The following is a 21197-nucleotide window of genomic DNA, read 5'->3' on the forward strand; positions in this document are numbered from 1 at the left end:
ATATGTAAGATGCTTCAGACCTCACTAGTAATCAGGAAAGTACTAATCAAAGGAACAATGAGAAACCATTTTCACCTATCAGGTTGGCAATATCCAGTGATGTCCAAATGAAAGGAAACTCATACACTGCAACAATTTTTTGGCAAAGTATGCTGACAAAAGAAAATATCCCTTGACTTGAATATCCCACTTCTGGAAGTAACCTAAGGAAATATCAGCACCAGTATGCAAGTATACATGTATAAGCACATTTCTAGCAATATTGTTTGTAATGGAAAAAAGATGGGGAAAATTGAGTGCCCATCAAGGGAGAATGGTTGAATAAGCCCAGTATATCCATACCATGGCATATTATGCAGCTAGATAAAAGAAAGTTTTATCACCTAGAGATGTGTTGTATTCCTTAATAAGAAAAGTAAAATACAGAATTAAAAAAAAACAAACCCACAATTAGCACAGAGGACTTATGGTTTCTCGTCCAACAGTAAGGAGTCTGGAAGTCGCCACACCCATCCTCACAATGAGAAAACAGCAAAACAAACTAAAAATCAACAGTTCTTCTTAGATCCATCAGAGACTGAGGTCACAGAGCAAAGCACTGCCCCCAAAATTGGTGAGAGACAGGTAGATACAGAGAATCACCAGTTCACCAGAGGAGAGGCCCAGAAGCAGAAGCCTCCACAAGAACCATTACCTTGGTAGGAAAGCCTAAACTGTAATTGACAAATTGCTAGAGGCTCAGTGTGAACAAGTTTAAGAGTTAAAAATTCCAGGGGTTCCAGTCTTAGGGAAGCCCCCACCACCACCTTCTGTGAGTTTTATCACCAGGAACCCTACCAGCTTATCACACTGAAGATCAGAGATAAATCAAGTTGTTCTTCCAGCAAGGGGAGAGGAAAAACAGTCATGATGAAATACACCCTAATCATTCTCTTCTTTAACAAGGTTTGCCCTCAAGAGAAACTATTTTACCAGAGCCTAACCAACTGGGGTTCAATAAGAGCCTTATCAGCCGGGCAAAGAGGAAATATCCAACTCCAGAACACCCTAGCCTTTGACTTAGGGGAAAGAAACACTGACCTCCAGCACCTTTTAGCATTCCTGTCTCACTTCAGAGGGAAAAGAAACAAGAAAACTGATAAACATGTCTGAAGGATACAGGCTCACTAAAAAACTGAGACCAAATCACAGGACTACAGAACACTTCCCCTCCCCCCATAACTTATCATCATATATAATAACAGTGTACAACATCTGAAAGAACTGCGTATCTCAGACCTTATTTAAGAAGTCTCCAGAGAAACCAAAAGACAACAGGAGAGGAAATCTTAGCCTCTGACACAGCTTCAGCAAACAATAAACACAACCTAACTGCTAGCCAGATAAACATAAAACCTTACACTAAAGGCCGATTTATCTGTTTATTTTATCTAATACCTCTTATCTGCCTTTCAATGAAAAATTACAAGGCATGCTAAAACATAGTCTGAAGAGAAAAAGCAAGCATCAGGGAGATTCAGATATAGAAGAGAAATTGGAATTATCAAACCAGGAATTTTTAAGTAATTATGATTAATGTTCTAAGGGTTCTAACGGAAAAATTAGACAGTATGCAAGAACAGATGGGTATTGTAAGCAGAAAAATGGAAATTCTAAGAAACAACCAAAAGGAAATGACAGAAATCAAAAACATTGTAACAGAAATAAAGAATGCCTTTGATGGGCTCATCAATACACCAGACATACACGAGCAAAGAATCAGTGAGCTTGAAGATATGTCAAAAGGAACTTCGAAAAGCTGAAATGCAAAGGAAAATAAAGAGAAAAAAAGAATATCCAAAATGTGGGACAATTACAATATACATGTAAATGGGAATACTAGAATCAAAGGGGGAAGGGAGGAAGGAAGGAAGGGAAGGAGGAAGGGAGGGAGGGAGAACAGAAAAAATACTAAAAGTAATAATGATTGAAATTTCCCCAAATGATAAATATCAAACCACAGATCCAGGAAACTTAAAGAATATAAAGGAGGATAAATATTAAAACATCTACACCTAGGTATATCACATTCAAACTGCTGAGAATCAAAGTCAAAAAGAAAATCTTGATAGAAGCCAGAAGGAAAAAAAACAGCTTACCTTTACAATAGCAAAGATAAAATGTATACTGGATTTCTCCTCGGAAACCATACAAGCCAGAAGAGAGTGAAATGAAATATTTAAAGTGTTGAAAGAAAAAATCTACCAACTTACATGAAGGTAAAATAAAAATCTTTATTTTTCTTACTGATTGACCAAACAGTTAACAGTCTGTTCAAAAATAATAATAGCAAAAATGCATTCACTGAGTATAGTTTGTGGATAAGTAAAATGAAAACCAATGTTATAAGGGATGGGATGGAAGAAATGGGAATACTCTGTTATGAGGTACCTATACAACCTATAGTAGTATAATGTTATTTTATTTTATTATTTTTTATTTTTTTGCGGTACACGGGCCTCTCACTGTTGTGGCCTCTCCCGTTGCGGAGCACAGGCTCCGGACGCGCAGGCTCAGCGGCCATGGCTCACGGGCCCAACCGCTCCGTGGCATGTGGGATCTTCCCGGACTGGGGCACGAACCCATGTCCCCTGCATCGGCAGGCAGACTCTCAACCACTGTGCCACCAGGGAAGCCCTATTTATTTATTTTAAATTTATTTTACTTATTTTATTTCTGGCCGCGCTGGGTCTTCACTGTTGTGTGTGGGCTTTCTCTAGTTGTGGCGAGCGGGGGTTACTCTTCATTGCGGTGTGCAGGCTTCTCATTGCAGTGGCTTCTCTTGTTGCAGAGCAGGGGCTCTAGGCGCACAGGCTTCACTAGTTGTGGCTCACGGGCTCAGTAGTTGTGGCTTGTGGGCTCTAGAGAGCAGGCTCAGTAGTTGTGGCGCATGGGCTTAGTTGCTCTGTGACATGTGGGATCTTCCCAGACCAGGGCTCGAACCCACATCCCCTATACTGGCAGGTGGATTCTTAACCACTGTGCCACCAGGGAAGCCCAAAAGTAGTAAAATGTTATTTTAAAGAGGACTTGGACAAATTGTAAATGTATATTGCAAACACAAGGGCAACAACTAAATAAAAATTTTAAAAGAAGAATAGTTGATATGCTCAGAAAAGAGAAGAAATAAAGTCATATAAAAAGACTAAGACAAAAGAAGGCAGAAAAAGAGTAGAAGAAAAACAAGCAAGGGCAACTAATAGAAAATATAACAAATACAGTAGATAATAATCCAACTATATCGACAAGTACTTTAAATGCCAACAGTCTAAAATACACCAATTAAAACACACAGAATGTTAGAGTGAATTAAAAAGGAAAAGAAAAAAAGACCCAATTGTACGATGCCTATAAGAAATCCACTTTAAATATAAGGACAGAGTAATACTAAGCAAAAGAAAGCAGGAGTAACTATATTAAATTTCAGACAGAGCAGACTTAAGAGAAAAAGAATTTATCAGGAATAAAGAGGAGCATTACATAATGATAAAGGAGTCGATTTTCCAAGAAGACATAACAAGCTTTAATGTGTATACTGCTCAAAACGGAGTCTCCACTATTACAGTTGGAGACTTCAAGACCCCTCTGACATTAACTGACATGCAATAAGAAGAAATCAGTGAGAACATACAGCACCATCAATCAACTGGATCTAACTTATATCTATATTAATATTTCAACAACAGCAGAATACACCTTCTCAACTTCCCATGAAACATTCACCAAGACAGACCACAGTCACAGGCATAAAACACACCTAACAAATTTAAAAGAACAGAAATCATACAAAAGTATGCTAATGGAATTAAACTAGAAATCAGTAACAGAAAGATAGCTGGAAAACTGCAAAATACTTTTTAAATTTTTTTCTAAATAACACGTGGGTTACACAAGAAGTCTAAAATAAATTTTTAAATATTTTGAAGTACATAAAAATAAAAACGCAATTTACCAAAGTACATGGGATACAGCAAAACTATTGCTTAGGGAAAACTTACAGCACTGAATACACGTATTTGAAAAGAAGGCCTAAAATCAATAACCTATGCGTCCACTTTAGGAAACCCATGGATTTATATGTCTCCGTAATAGAATCAAGCGTGTGTACAGCGGCATATCGCATATCTATGATATGTGAAACACATGAAGCATTAATATCCACATTTTAACAAATCTCTCCAGGGGGCTTCCCTGGTGGCGCAGTGGTTGAGAGTCCGCCTGCAGATGCAGGGGACACGGGTTCGTGCCCCGGTCCGGGAAGATCCCACATGCCGCGGAGCGGCTGGGCCCGTGAGCCATGGCTGCTGAGCCTGTACGTCCGGAGCCTGTGCTCCGCAACGGGAGAGGCCACGACAGTGAGAGGCCCGCGTACCGCAAAAAATAAATAAATAAATAAATAAATCTCTCCAGTTGGTAAGAAAATGCCAAAGGAAGAGGCACTTCACAGAAGAAATGGAAAAAACATGAAAAAAAAATTTAACCTCACAAGTAATAATAAAAAAAGTATTAATTTCTCTTATGAGTTGGACAAAAACTGTAAAATCAATAATGTACTTTGATTCAGTAAACTAGCCATTCACACAAAATTGTAATAGTATGTAAACTGGTATAAGCTTTCTTATAAGTTAACTGGGCTATAATTAGTAATATAAAAAAGAATTGTATCATTTAACCTAACAACTCCACTTTTAAGAATGTTATCTACAGGGCTTCCCTGGTTGCCCAGTGGTTAAGAATCCGCCTGCCAATGCAGGGGACACAGGTTCAATCCCTGGCCTGGGAAGATCCCACATACCGTGGAGCAACTAAGACCGTGCGCCACAACTACTGAGCCTGCGCTCTAGACCCCACGAGCCACAACTACTGAGCCCATGCGCCACAACTACTGAAACCCATGTGCCTAGAGCCCGTGCTCCACAATGAGAAGCCATCACAATGAGAAGCCCGCACACTGCAACGAAGAGTAGCCCCCACTCACCGAAACTAGAGAAAGCCTGTGTGCAGCAACAAAGACCCAACAAAGCCAAAAATAAAAATAAATTAATTTTTTTAAAAAAGAATGTATCTACAGAAAGACTCAAAGAAATACACACAGATTTACATTTAATGATGTTTGATAAAGCACCGTTAATAAAAGCTAAAAACCAATAACCTAAAGACCCATTTATGGGGAAAGTCTAGTAAAATAAAATATATCCAAATTACGAAACTACAGGGACTTCCTAGATCGTCCAGTGATTAAGAATCCGCCTTCCAATGCAAGGGACACGGGTTCAATCCCTGGTCAGGGAACTAAGACCCCACATGCCACTGGGCAACTAAGCCCACACGCTCTAGAGCCCATGCACCACAACTAGAGAGAAGGCCCACAAGGCACAACGGAGAGCCCACACGCCACAATGAAAGATCCCGCATGCCACAACTAAGACCTGATGCAGCCACATAAATAAATATTTAAAATAAGTAAATAAATTCACACTAGAATTTTGAAAAAAACAAACTACAAAACACTATCTTGCTTTTTTTAAATGGCTGCATGATACACAAAATGTCTATTTTACAGAACATTGCATATTATGTCCTCAACTCTGTAAAAATTAATGATTAAACAAGGTGTACACTTGTTTTTCACAAAAAAATGTCTGAAAAGAAACTAAAGAAGAGGGAGCCGCTGGTGTCTCTTCATTGTTGGCCAAATGTCAGAGCATCTATGCATATGTCTCTCATCTACTCATTTATGGTTTTTATTTCTACACGTCCAGGGCTTTATTTCAACCAGATATGTTATTTTTATAATTCTAAAAAGTGTTAGGTAAGAGAAGTTCTTTTCAAAACACTCCCAGTTTTTGACAGGTAAAAAATATGTTGTACTTAAATTATGTTTCCTTTAACTACAGTGAGGCTGAATATTTTTGCTAATATTTACTGGAAGTTATCAGTTTTTTGTTCCTTGTTCATGTCCTTTTCTGAGCTATAAAGGAGGACTGTGCCAATGTATTAAAAAGGACATTTGTGCCACAGATATTTCTTTTTAACATGAGATATACCGCTAAAGGAATGACACATGGCATAATACCCTCCAAATTCTAACATCTGATTTTTAACAAAATTCTATACACAAACTAAAAGAAATAAGAAATCTGAAAGTCTTATGTAGTAACTGCATGATAGATCAACTATTATATTAAGTCTCTTCTATAACATATCATATTAAGAGTGCTAGTACGTAGCACTCTAGAGTACTCTAGTACTCTAGTGCTAGCATATTAAGACATGCTAGTATGTAGGCTGACTTTATGGTAAGCATAAAGAATGGTAAACTACTACAGAGGTGAAAATACTTCACATATTATCTCATTCAAGCTTCACAATTACTCGAAAAGTATTATTATCTCCTTGTAACACACAAGGCATAGAGACGCTAAATAATTTGCCCATTATCACACACCTACAAAATGGCAAAAGTGAAACAATCCCCCAGCCTGAGTGTCCCATCCTCTTTATGCCATGAAGAAAAAGGTGTTATTCGCTTCCTCAGAGAGGGCTCAAAAACCATAGGGCGATATAACAGCTGTCTTTTATTTCAGTCCCCGAAATGGTAATGATGCCCTAAGTGGTGCTCTGCCACTTCCACCCCTCACCACCTGCCTTTCCCCACCACAGAATTTAGCGGAATTCTTTCTCCTTATTGATGGTCATAGCACTCTATGGTTTCTGCAACTGGCATCTGTCCTACTGTCTGATATTGAGTTTTACTCTTCTGACTTCCTTTTCGCTGCCTGGGTTTGATCAACCAATGAACTCACTTTTTAACTTCTGGTGGGTTAACCAATCAATCACAGCTAGTCAGACGTGACAAGTTTTTCACCCTTCTTGACAACTTTTAGAAACAGAGACTACTTCTAGGCTTTCAGGAAAAAGTTTCTTTATTTTTAACTTCTGGGTCAGCACCATTCCTGATATATGATATCCACAAAATAAAATTTCACTAAAGAACTAAAACTGAAATATTCATTTCTCCCAAACATCTACCCTTTCTGCTTAATTATAAAAAATTATTATATAATGATCTATTTCTGTCCTCACAATCAATCTACCACCAAGCTATAATAACAGTAAACTTTACTGTGTGCTTACTATGTGCAATATTCTAACCTAAGTGCTTCACACAGTTTATCTCATTTGATACAACAAACCTATGAGTTAGGTACTGTTATTCCATTTTCCAGATGAGGAAAACAGAGAGTACGTAACAGTGGAAGAAGCAAGGATTCCAACTATACTCTTAACCATTATACATAGTTCCCATTACTATTACCTTATAACATCTGCCCAAAAATAACATATTTCTTGTTCAGCTATTCAGGAAATATTGGCAGGGAAAAGGAACCCCCCGCCCCCTTCCATCTCCACTTACCCCTTACCTACTTCCCTACAGATTCCTTTTAAACTCCTGACAATCCTTTCACCATAGAGCGTATCTCCTGACAGGCACCTACACATTCTGACCTATGTTCTTTACCTCTAAATTTCAACACATGATGCTAACTCTGTATTTCCTTGTAACCCAAAGGAGGAAGTCATTACTAGTTAAGATTTTAATTTTTTTCCTTTAAAAGCATTATTTGCTATATTTTATTGATGTAACTAAAGCACCTTCCTATAACTTTTACTGATCATGCAAAATTCACAATCATGAAAGGTTCATTTAGTTATTCTGGAACACACTACAATCTGTTTCATAAATATTTTTCTCCTCAATTCAACTCAACAAACACTTTTTGATCAGTAACCTAAGAAACACATGGAGAGCAAGAAAACCAGATAGCAGCATAGTTTTTATGTAAATCACTCAAAAGATGAACATTTGTACTAAGTAAAAAAAAAAACATTTAAAATCAATTAAGAAAAACACTGATACTCTAATTTAAAAATGGGCAGAGGACACAAAAAGGTAATATATGGATAAAGAAATATAAATGGCACAGAAAACAGTTTTCTACACAGAAAACTGTTCAGTCAACCTGCATAGTAATAAAAGTAATTACTAAAAAGACTGAATACTATTTTTACTTATCAGATTGCCAAAGATCAAATAAAATCACTATAAACATTGGTCAAAACACAATATTTTTTTTTTTGGAAAAAAGTGGAAGTTAATATTTTGGTTCCTCTGCATAGTATTTAAGGTCAAACATCATTTTTGGTCCTAACCTACCTTTCCAGCCTCATCTTCTATAAAAGACCCTGTCCCTCCCCACAATACTTATCCCTCTCAATTTATATAGCATTTTTATCAAAATTCTTGAGAGCTAGTTGGGGTTTTCTTGTCGTAAGTAACATCTTTAATGTATTCATAGTCATTCAACCATCACCACAATGAATTTTGAAAATTTTCATCACCTCAAAAAAAACTTCATACCCAATTAGCAGTCACTCTCCATTTCCAAGCTCCTCCCCAAGTCTCCTACAACCACCAATCTACTTTCTATCTCTCTCGATTTGCCAATTCTGGACATCTTATATAAAAAGAATCATACATCATCTTTTGTAACTGGCTTCTTTCACTTGGCATAGTATTTTTAAGGTTCATCCATGTTGCAGCATATATCAATCAGTATTTCATTTTTTAAAATCGTGGTAAAATAAAAATAAAATCTACCATCTTAACTATGCTTAAATGTATAGTTTAGTGGCATTAAGCTTATTTACACTGTTGTGCAACCATCACCACCATCTATTTCCAGAATTCTTTTCATCTTGCAAAAATGAAATTCTGCAACCATTAAACAATAAATACCTCCCCATTCTCACCTCCCTCCCTGGTAACCACCATTCAACTTTCTGTCTCTATGAATCTGACTACCTCAGGTACCTCACAGAAGTGAAATCACACAATATTGGTCCTTTTGTGACTCGCTTATTTCACTTAGCATAATGTCCTCAAGCTTCATCCGTGTTGTAGCATATGTCAGAATCCTCTCCCTAAGACTGAATAATACTTTATTACATATAAATATTTTGCTTATCAATACATGAATCCAAGGACACTTGGGTTGCTTTCCCCTTTTTGGGTACTGTGAATAATGCTGCTATAAACATGGGGTACAAAATCTCTTGAAGATGCTGCTTTCAATTCTTTTGAGTATAAACCCAAAGGTGGAAATGCTGGATCATATGGTATTGTAATTCTATTTTTTGAGGAATCACCGTTATCATTTTCCATAGCAGCTTTACTGTTGCAGATTCCCACTGGCAAAGAACAAGGGTTCCAATTTCTCCACATCTTGTCACTTGTTATTTTCTGTTTTTTTTTTCTGTTGTTTTTTATTTTTACTTTTGTGATAATGGCCTAAATTTTTTTTTTTGCGTGGGGCTGTACTGGGTCTTTGTTGTTGCACATGGGTTTTGTCTAGTTGCAGCGAGCAGGGGCTACTCTTCGTTGCAGTGCGCAGGCTTCTCACTGTGGTGGCTTCTCTTGTTGCGGAGCACGGGCTCCAGGCACGCGCGTTTCAGTACTTGTGGCATGCGGGCTTCAGTAGTTGTGGCTCACGGGCTCTAGAGCGCAGGCTCAGTAGTTGTGGCACACGGGCTTAGTTGCTCTGCGGCATGTGGGATCTTCCCAGACCAGGTCTCGAACCTGTGTCTGCTGCATTGGCAGGCGGATTCTTAACCACTGCACCACCAGGGAAGCCCAAGATTGTAGTTTAGATCACTGTGATATGGGATTATATATAAACAAGATTGGCCATGAGTTGATAATTGTTAAAGGTGGGCAGTGGGTACATGGAATGTTATTTCATTATACCATTTTTAAATTTATGTATATGTTTGATATTTTACATACTTTTAAAATTACATAAAGCAAATAAACCTTTTTCTGCAAAAACCAATGTTGGAATTTTCATAAAGAGTTGCACTGAATCTGTAGATCACTTTGAGTAGTAGTGATATCTTAGCACTATTAAGTCTTCTAATCCATAAACACAAATATCTGTAATTTATTGGTGTCATCCTTAACTTCTTGTTTTGTAGTTTTCAGTGTACAATACTTTCATTTCCTTGATTAATTTATTCCAAAGTATTTTATTCTTTTTGATGCTTTTGTAAATGGAAGTTTTCTTCATTTCTTATTCAGATTTTTCACTGTTAAGAGTATAGAAACGCAACTGATTTTTGCATGTTAATTTTGTTTCCTGCTACTTTGCTGAATTCATTTATTAATTCTAACTTTGTGTGTGTGTATGTGAAATCTTTAGGGTTATTTACACATCAGACCATTCTGTCTATGAACAGACGTAATTTTATTTCTTCCTTTCTAATCTGGGCATCTATTCTTTGTCTTGCTTATTTGCTCTGAGCAGGACTTCCAGCACTATAGTGAACAGAAGCAACAAAAGCAGGTACAGGTGTCCCCCATGTCTGGAAAGTCTGCTTTATGCCACTTTGCTTTTACGACAGACCTACATCAGTATCTGTTTTCGCTAACCAAAAGAAATCAGAGGAATTTTGCTTTTACAAAAGAAAGGCAAAAAGCAAAAATAGCATTCAGTGTTGATTTTGCAGTGAGCTGTTATAGAGGCAGCATGTACCCTAAGCAGTGAGAGTGGCACTACCAAGCCCCCTCCCTGGCAACTACACTCAGCATCAAGCCATCATAACTTTGAACTGTGTCTGTGAGCACCTGTGCTTTATTTCAATTTATTTTGTGATTCCATTAGCAAGATGTGTCCTAAGGTAATTGCTTCTTCCCTTTATGCCATTTGAGCTTACAAAGGGTTTCACAAGAACACTCTACTTTCGGATAGCTTGCGAAAACTATATCCTTGTCTTCTACCTGACTTTAGAAAAGTTTTTAGTCTTTCACCACTGAGTATGATGTTATTAGCTGTGGACTTTTCATATATGGTCTTTAATATGTTGATGCAGTTTCCTTCTATTCCCAGTTTGTTGAGTGTTTTTATCATGAAAGTGTGTTAAACTTTGTCAAATGCTCTACTGAGATCACCATGTAGATTTTCCCCCTTCACTGTAATAAAGTAGTGTATTACACTGTTTGATTTTCATATATTGAATCATCTTTGCATTCCAGGAATAAATCTCACTTGGTCATAATGTATAATCCTTTTAATACACTGCTGAATTTAGTCTGCTGAATATTCATCAGAAAAATTATTGGTCTATAGATTTCTTGTCTTGTAGTCTTTGCCTAGGTTTGGTACCAGAGTAATGCTGGCCTTACAGAATGAGTTTGAAGTGTTTTGGAATAGTCTGGAGAGGACTGGTGTTAATTCTTCATTAAAAGTTTGGTAGAATTCACCAGTAAGACCATCTGGTACTGGACTTTTTTTTGTTGGAGATTATTTTATTACAGAGTCATCTCTTTACTGGTCTGTTCAGATTTTCTATTTCTTCATGATTCTTGGTAGGTTGTGTGTTTTTACAAATGTGTCCAGTTCATCTAAGTTATCCAATTTGTTGGTGTAAGTACTTCAATCCTTTTAGTGGCAGAGTAATATTCAACTGTATGAATATACCAGATTTTGTTTATCTATTCATCAACTGATTGACATTTGGGTTGTTTACACTTTGGGACTACTGTGAATTATCCTGCTATGAACATTGGTATCAAGTTTTTGTGTGGACATGTTTTTATTTCTCTTGGATATATCCTTAAGAGTAGAAGTTCTAGGTCGCATGGTATGTACACATAACATTTTGAGGAAATGTCAGGCTGTTTTCCAAAGTAGCTGTACCATTTTTTACAATCTCACCAGTAATCCAATCTCTCCACATCTTCCCCAACACTTGTCAATACTTCTCCTTTTTATTATGGCCATCTGACAGTGTGTATAAGATGGTATCTCATTGTGGTTTTGATCTGCATTTCCCTAATGACTATGATACTGAACATCTTTTCATATGCTTATTGGCCATTTGTATATCTTCTTTGGAGAAATGTCTTTTGAGATCCTTTGCTTACTTCTTAAACAGGCTATCTTTTTTATTATATAATTGTAAGAGTTCTTCATATATTATAGAGACAAGCCCCTTAGATACATGATTTATAAATATTTTCTCCCATTCTGAGTTGTCTTTTCACTTTCCCAATGGTGTCCACCAAAACACAAAAGTTTTAAATTTTGATGAAGTCCAATATATCTATTTTTTTCCTTTAGTTTCTGCTTTTTTTGTCATAACTAAGAAGGCTTTAGAGGGACTTCCCTGGTGGTCCTGTGGTTAAGACGCCACACTTCCAATATAGGGGGCCTGAGTTCAATCCCTGGTCAGGGAACTAGATCCCGCATGCCACAACTAAGAGCCCGCATGTCGCAACTAGAAGATCCCACATGCCACAACTAAGACCTGGCACAGCCAAATAAATAATAAAATTAATAAATAAATATTTTCAAAAAGAAGGCTTTGGCTAATCCAACATCATGAAAATTTCTCTTACATTTTCTTCTAAGAGTTTTGTGATTTTAGCTCTTATATTTAGATCGTTGATCCATTTTAGTTAATTACTGTGTATGTGAGAAAGGGATCCAACTTCATTCTTTTGCATGTGTATATCCACTTGACCCAGCATTGATTGTTGAAAAGCCTGTTCTTTTCCACTGACTTGTGCTGGTATCTTCATCAAAAATCAACTGACCATAAATATGAGGGTTGGTTTCTAAGCCTTCAATTCTATTCCGCTGATCTATATGTTTTCCTAAAGCCAGTACCACACAGTCTTGATCATTCTAGTTTTGTAGTAAGATTTGAGATCACTATGTGTGAGTCCTCCAATTTTGTTTTTCTAAATTTTTTTGACAATTTTACCTCTTGAATTTTCATATGAATCTTAAGATCAGCTTGTCAGTTTCTGAAAAGCAGCAGCTGGGATTCTGTGAGAGACTGCATTGAATATGTAGATCAATTTGGGGAGTAGTATGCATCTGATCCATGAACTTGTAATGTCTTTCCATTTATTTAGGTTTTCTTTAATTTTTTTTCAATGATATTTTGTAGCTTTCAAGGTATAAAGGCTTACACTTCTTTTGTCAATTTACTCCTAGATATTTTATCCTTTTTAATCGTATTATAAATTAAAGTCTTCTTAATTTCACTTTAGACTGTTCACTGCTAGTGTACAAAACTACAACAGATTTATGTATATTGATTTTGTATCCTGCCACCTTGCTGAACTCATTTATTAGTTCTAAGAGTTTTTTAGTGGATTACATAGAATTTTCTATATTGTGTGTATGTACACACACACACACACACACACACACATACAAACTGATTAGAGATAGTTTTACTTCTTCCTTTCCAATTGGTTACCTTTTATTTCATTTTCTTACCTTATTTCCCTGGCAATGTTGAACAGAAGTGGCAAGAGCAGACATCCTTATTTTTCATAGTGGCCCTTTAACAAGTTGAGGCAGTTCCCTTCTATTCCTAGTCTGTTCTATTCCTGCTCTACATTTGAGAGTGTAAACTGGCGCATCCCTTCTAGAAAACAACTTGGTAATATGTGTTAAGAAATTGCAAAGTTCAAATCCTTTGACCTAGTAATCCCATTTCTATAATCAATTTAAGGGAATAATCAGATGTGAATAAAAGTTTTATGCAAAAGGACATTAGAATGGAAGGAAATCTGGTTCCAATGTCTATGGACTCACTGACTGCTAGGATTATATATGCTCATTATACAGGACCTTTATCACTCACTACTTCATTTCTCACCAAACCTATAATTCAGAATTGGTTAGGACTTTTTCTAGCAGATAAAGTCCCTTGTCTGGTTAAAGGTATACGAATAGCTACAAATCACTGCTAGAATTTCCCAGTATAACACTTCAATATAGAAAACAGTAGTTGAAATGCCTGAAAGAACCTATGCAACAATGGAGGAATGAAATATGGTCCATCCAAGTGACATATTATTCCAATAAAAAAGCATGTTATTAATGAAAGAAGCAGAACCTCAGCTTGGGAATAAATAATCATAAATATGAGAGAAGACACATTAGGAAAAATATAGAAAATTTTAATAGTGATAATATCTGGGTCATTTTATTTTCCACATTTATAACAATAAACATCACTTTTATAATCAAGAAAAGAAAGTCTAACATTTTTCTTTCTCCTTCCCTGCCCCACTCAAAAAAAGTTACTAATTCTAAATAGTAGTACTACTGCACAAAAAGAGGGTATAGGATCTTAAAACTATGCATCCCTGGCCTAGAGCCTTAACTGGAAACTTCACATAAAATACCAGATACAAATAAATTGTACAACTGAGACTAAGTTTTATCATTTACATGACAAAATGAATAACATAATATAGGCAGCCCCCAGTATACAAAAAATTTAAACTTACAAGTGACTTTCCATCCTGCCTCAACATGCTGCTGGAGGCCCCACCATCACAGGAAAATTTTATCTTTAATAAAATAACCTGCAAGTTCATTTCTTTTTTAAGGTAGGAAAAAAAAAAAAAGAAGACACAGTACACAGTTGGTAGGTACAGACTCCTTAACAAAGTTCTCTTGCTTATTTGGTAGATCCCACAGCCTGCATTAAATTTTTTCTCTTTTTTTGAAACTCAACACCTACAACTGAAATCCTGGCAATTACAGATTAACAGAGTTAACAATAAGGGAAAACTTCTGGGCAGAAAAAAGCCTGTCATTCATATATTAGTCTGGTTTAGTTCTAGCAAGTACTGATCCACCTGGTTCCCAGAAACTCGGTTGAGTCGGGGACCAGATTTTTTTTTTTACCTTGTGTATCTCAAGCATTATTTATTAGAACTTGCTGATTTGATGAAAACGTTCCAGCTGCACTATCCAAAATGCAGTCAGTAGTGATGTATAACTACAGAGCTCCTGAAATGTGGCTAATGCAGCTAAGGAACTGAACTTTTAATTTTATTTAATTTTAATTAATTTAAATTTAAATAAACATATTACCTAGTGGCTACTGTATTGGCCAGCCCAAGTCTAGAACTGGCACAATAAACATGTATGGAAAGAATGAACAAATCGATCAACAATGCTCTCATCACAAAACCCACAAAATATTAGCAGTTCTATATTATGGGAATGAATTCAGACTTTTAAGAAAATGAGACAGGGAAGATAATTTTGAAGCAAGACTTTTTTTTTTAGGGGATATGCCAATTTTTCATTGCCTCATAAAACACGTTATGACAATTATGAATTAGAATGGCCTCCTCCCTACTTATCCAAATAGCACCCATCTTTAACTTTCTATCTACTCCACGGAACAGTCTCACCTTTGTATTTCATTCATTCATTTATTCAACATTTAATGATAATCTACTGTGTGCTGCACACTATGAACACAAAGTAGAATAAAACTCAGTCTCTGTCCTCAGGCAGGCACTTCAATAGGAATAAGAGATAAAAACATAATGACTAAGTTGAAATAGAAAACATCGTTACAGAACTGTGTATAACATGGAATGCAAGCATAGGGGAGCACCATGTGAGAATCAAGAGACTATAGAGGAAGTGACATTTAAGACTGCTTCCCTCAACCATATAATGACACTCTACCATAAGCATTACTATAGAAAACTGTTTTATTGATTTTTAGAAAAATTCCAAATTAAAAGATTACTCAAATTCCCTCATTAAACAAACACTAGTATTGAGAGCATTACAACTAACTTAATTTGTACAAAGTAATTTTAATACTGGTTTTCGTTACCCAGGATATTATGTTAATTTTAAGTACCAAAATACTATTTTGTTGTAGTGATACCATTATTTCAGTGTTTGTTTTTCATCTGAATACTAAATATTTACATTTTGATATGGAGATCAATGACTAACATTTTACTTTATACTGCATATAACTGCAAAACAAAAAGTGTCCTCTACCCAGAGAATTATAAACTGCATTAAAATTTTTCATTGAAAATTATTACATTCATTCAGAAATCATTTTCTGTAAATCCATAATCCTCAGTGGAAAGAAAAAAATAACAAAGCAAAGCTTCTGTTGCAAAATAATTAACAGTCTAGTTCGAAGACCTTATGAACAGGGAAGTATGAACACAAGACTACTGAAATTAATACAAGTAACTGCATCCCACGCAGAAACTAAAGACCTAGAGGTACAGGAAATGTTTTCTTATACCTCACACTAACAATAAAAAGACTGAGAAACAGACAAAATAGTTCAAAGATTCCCTCAAAGAGAGTAAAAAGAAATGCAACTGCTTGAAGATGAAAACATTAGGAAAAAAATTTAGAATTATTTTTTCTGTCTCGCCTGCATTCCCTCGATTATTTCAGAGGAAGCTCCTTCAGCATCTATAGGTTACTGCACAAAAATATACCCATGGTGAAACCACTTAACCATGTTTTCTTAAGGCCACTGTGGTGGAAAGTGGGAAGATTGGTCAGGTAAGACCTCACTAATGAATAAAGCAACATTCAGGCAGAGAGCTAGAGAATGAGAAATTTGCCTTTTAAATCGCGCGCGCGCGCGTGTGTGTGTGTGTGTGTGTGCGTGTGTGTGTGTGTGTGTGTGTGTGTGTGTGTGTGTGTGTGTGTTTGTGTTGGGGCTGGAGAGGTGTATGCCCAGTGTAAAGAAGTGCACTGGCATATCTGATGACTCAAACGAGCGATGTGAATGGAGTTTGGTGAGCAATGAGAAAAACCGGATTGGGGTTGAGGTTGGAGAAATAAACAGGGATGTGATCACACAGATCAGGAAAACAGAGGTCCAGGGTATGTGGAGGAAAAGCAACTATATTAATTTGGCTATAGAACAAGATTAATGAAAAACAGTATTTGCACACCACCCTCATGCATAAAATCTTAATTTAATTCTCACTACACAGTAAGAGAAATAATGTTTCCCTTTAATGGGTAAAGAAATAACAGGCTCAGAAGGGCTAAAAGCCTTGCTGAAAAGCTAAGTCTCTAACCCCAGACATTCTAACCCAGTCAAACAGGTAACCTTTCTACTACACAATAAGAAGTAGTGAAAAATAACATGAAAAAGACAAACCCAGTTCAAAGTCAGACTAAGAAATATAGGCTTTATTACAGAAAAAAACTAATGGAAGTTATATCAAAAAAAAAAAAAAAAAAGATGATTCTGATGATTTCCATAGGGCATACAGAATACTTTCAAACAGAGGTTCCTTCATAAAAAATGGTTACCATACATAACAACAATCATTTTTCTACTGTGTTCCCCAGAAGAATAAGATGGTGGATGTGTATAGCTGGGGATGGGAGGAGGCTAAGTACCATGTTCAATCAGAACATACCTACTTTTTAATCTGTTTTATGTTAGATTTAGTTTCAAAAAGAATTCTGCTCTTTGAAAACCACTGACTATAAGGGAGTCAACCTTAGTTCCAAAATCTTACTCTAAAGATCTAAAACCTGCTGGAGGTAGAGCATTTCTTTCACCCATCAAATACCCTATGTTAACTACTTTAAAAAGCACACTAATTTCTTTTCAGCTTTTTTTTGCTAAAAGCCAACAATATACCACTATAGATTATCAAAAGCAATTTCATGTTAACATTTTTGCCGCCATACTTTTAGAAATAATACATATGCCTACCACAAAGTTTCCTTGTATGTTGAGACATTATAACATTGAAAATGTAAGGTAAATATATTCTAATACTACTATAAGCTGCTTCTCAATCACTAAAAAATAAAGACTAAAAATTATATATTGAGGCCCCCCAAAAAAAATATTGCTAGTGAATATTTCATCTGTAATACCAATAAGTATGATGTTATATAGGAGGATGGAAGGCGGAGCGAGGGATGGATTGGGAATTTGGGATTAGCAGATGCAAACTATTACAAATATAATGGATAAACAACAAGGTCCTACTTTATAGCACAGGGAACTATATTCAATATCCTGTGATAAACCATAATGGAAAAGAATATGAAAAAGAATATATATATACGTAAAACTGAATCACTTCGCTGTACAGCAGAAATTAATACAACATTGTAAATCAACTATAGCTTAATAAAATAAATTTAAAAAAAATTTTAATAGAGTTTGATATTAAGGCAATATTTTTAATGTACCTAATAAATCCTCAAATGGTCAATATCAAAATCTATAAGTTAGGAAAATCATGACTACACAGAATTGGTTATGTAAATATGCACACATACCTTTATCCTTCTTAAAATCCAAAGCATCTTCTTTATCGGTCACTATTTCCTTCATATTGATAATACTCTGGTGGGTAAGCTGCCGGAGAATTTTAATTTCTCGAATTGCTGTAATGGGAAAGCCTTCCTTTTCATTATCCAGGCGTACTTTTTTTAAGGCTACCATTTCTCCTATTAGAAAAGTAAATAAAATCAGGTTACCAGCTGACAAAACTAAGTAACATTTAAATTTTTTATTTTATTTTTTAATATTATTTTTATTGTTTCTTTTCAGCTGCACCAGGTAGTTTGTGGGAATCTTAGTTCCCTGACCACGGATCAAATCCATGCCCCCTGCAGTACAAGTGTGGAGTACTAACCACTAGACCAGCAGGGAATTCCCTAAATTTTTATTTTAATTCATAATTTCAGTTCCTACCTCTTGAAATTACAAACCACAAAATATATTTTAGTTTCCAATATACCAAATTATAATATTTATGGTTCAAAAAGTCTCTGGTTAAATAAATTAAGGGATATTTATCAAACTATGGAATATTATACAACTGTTAAAAAGGATAAAGTAGGTCTATATTATTAGCACTGTTATTTTATACTAAGATATACTAAATGAAAAAAGCTAGATAACAAAGAGTAGATATATTATACTACCATTTTTTAAAAAGTGAAGAGGGGAGGCTAAATATACCTAATATGCTTATACATGCATAAAATCTCTCTGAACAGATGAGAAAACTCTAGACATTGTGCAGATAAGAAAATATGCTCAGATCTATTCCTGTCCAAAGATGCCCAGTTACCCAGTAGTAAAACTGGGATTCAAAATCTGGTTTAGCTCTCTCAAAACTATGTGCTCTTCCCACAACACTAAATGGCCTCATAATTTACATATGAGTGAGTTTTGTATCAGATAATCTAAATATTGAAACACACACAAATCCTATTATAAGAAAAAATTCACTGTAACAGAAGTTTGTTCATTCCACTTCTTTGTAGGGGAAAAAGAAGGAATTCTGTACTTACAAATTTTCCAAAGGAAGGACGTTTTTCCTTTTAATCATTAAAAATTACTTGATTTTTTTAAATAGAAATCTAAAATGTATGATTCCTTGTTTTATAATTTAATCTCTTTTGATAATGCAGAATCATCATGATAAATATTACGTTATTGCTGCATGCTATAACTGCCTTCAGAGTTTCTATGCATAAGGTAGCCTCGCTTATACTAAGTGCCCTCAAACACCTATGCTATTTTATCTATTGGTTTACTTCAACAAGAAATTATAAATAAAGATTAAACACTGACTCTAAGCACTATTTATTAGTAAAATACATGGCGTCTAACACAGTTACTTTTTCCTCTGCCCCAAGGCCTTTTAAAACTTTCTCTCAGGGGACTTCCCTGGTGGCCCAGTGGTTAAGAATCTGCCTTCCGGGGTTTCCCTGGTGGCCCAGTGGTTAAGAATCCCCCTGCCAATGCAGGGGACATGGGTTCGAGCCCTGCTCCGGGAAGATGCCACATGCCACGGAGCAACTAAGTCCATGCACCACAACTACTGAGCCTGCGCTCTAGGACCCGCGAGCCACGACTCCTGAAGCCCGCGTGCCTACAGCCCACGCTCCGCAACAAGAGAAGCCACCGCAATGAGAAGCCCGCGCACCACAACGAAGAGTAGCCCCTCTCGTCGCAACTAGAGAAAGCCCGCGCGCAGCAACCAAGACCCAATGCAGCCAAAAATAAATAAATAAAATAAATAAATTTATTAAATACAAAAAAAAAAGGAGAATCCGTCTTCCAATTAGGGAACTAAGATCCCACATGCCATGGGGCAACTGAGCCGGCATGCCCCAACTACTGAGCCTGTGTGCTCTGGAGCCCGCACACCACAACTAGAGAGCCCGTGTGCCGCAACTACTGAGCTCACACGCTCTGGAGCCTGCGTGCCACAACCAGAGACAAGCCTGCGTGCCGCAACAAAGAGCCCACGCGCCACAATGAAAGATCCCATATGCCGCAACGAAGATCCCAATGCAGCCAAAAACAAAACAAAACAAAAAACCATGTATGTATATACACCCCATTACATGTACTCATATCTTACATAAGTGCATACATAAAATGAAACAAAAAACAAGATGCAACAATACCATGATAAATTCAAATTTAACTTTTTTTTCCTGAAAATTCCTCAAGTTATACATTAGAAGAGAAACATGAATTAAGCACATTCCATAGGCCCAAAGATCCAAAGCATTTGGCATTCTTACCAGTGTCTTTATCCCTGGCCTTGTAAACTTGTCCATAGGTACCTTCTCCAATAATTCCGATGATATCAAATTTATCCACGCAGCGTTTTCCCCAGTCAATGTCTTTTTCTTTGATTTCACCATAGCGAGGCCCACATATTCTATCAAATATAGTTCTGAAGTTTTTATATACAATCAAGCAAAGTGAATAAACTGTTTAATACTCAATATCCACCCTCCATACCCAATCTTAAATCATTTATTTCCCCTCACCCTTGCATACTTGTGATCATCCAAGACAGGCAACACTGTGAGGTGGTATTATAAATTATCATGAAAGTCAAGGTATTTCTCCATACTGACTCTCCTTCTGTAGACTAACACTTAAAGTGGGAAAGAGAAGTAATAAAGTTTGTATGAAGGACTTTCAGAAATACAATATAATTTTTCAGTGAGGGGACAAAACCAACACCGGTTCAAAGATTCAAAGTTCTCTAAACAACCTCCAGAGTATTTTTTCATTCATTGACAATGTGTATATATTTATCTGCTTTCAAAAACCAGAAGTTTAATAATGAACTTTACCAAAAATCTAACCATAAAGCGTATTGACAAATTTAGACTTATGGCTAGATAAAATTATCTTAAAAATGGAAGCACCAGAAAGATTTTCAGTCTAAGAGAGTATAAAAATATTAATATTATCAACCCTTAGGAATCTACATTTTA

General features: G+C 36.1%; 1 protein-coding gene across 2 annotated transcripts in view; it reads right to left on the minus strand.

The window, feature by feature from the left end:
* The window catches only part of CDK13 (cyclin dependent kinase 13), a 106799-nt gene that overhangs the window by 49025 nt on the left and 36577 nt on the right, over positions 1 to 21197 (minus strand). For both annotated transcript variants that reach the window (XM_065883418.1, XM_065883417.1), the window contains exons 4-5: positions 20490 to 20629; positions 18222 to 18392 (exon numbers count right to left, since the gene is read on the minus strand). In XM_065883418.1, coding sequence (XP_065739490.1) covers positions 18222 to 18392; positions 20490 to 20629 — 311 coding nt within the window. The remainder of the gene's footprint in view (positions 1 to 18221; positions 18393 to 20489; positions 20630 to 21197) is intronic.

Source organism: Phocoena phocoena, chromosome 9, assembly GCF_963924675.1.
Source record: "Phocoena phocoena chromosome 9, mPhoPho1.1, whole genome shotgun sequence".
Lineage (NCBI taxonomy): Eukaryota > Metazoa > Chordata > Mammalia > Artiodactyla > Phocoenidae > Phocoena > Phocoena phocoena.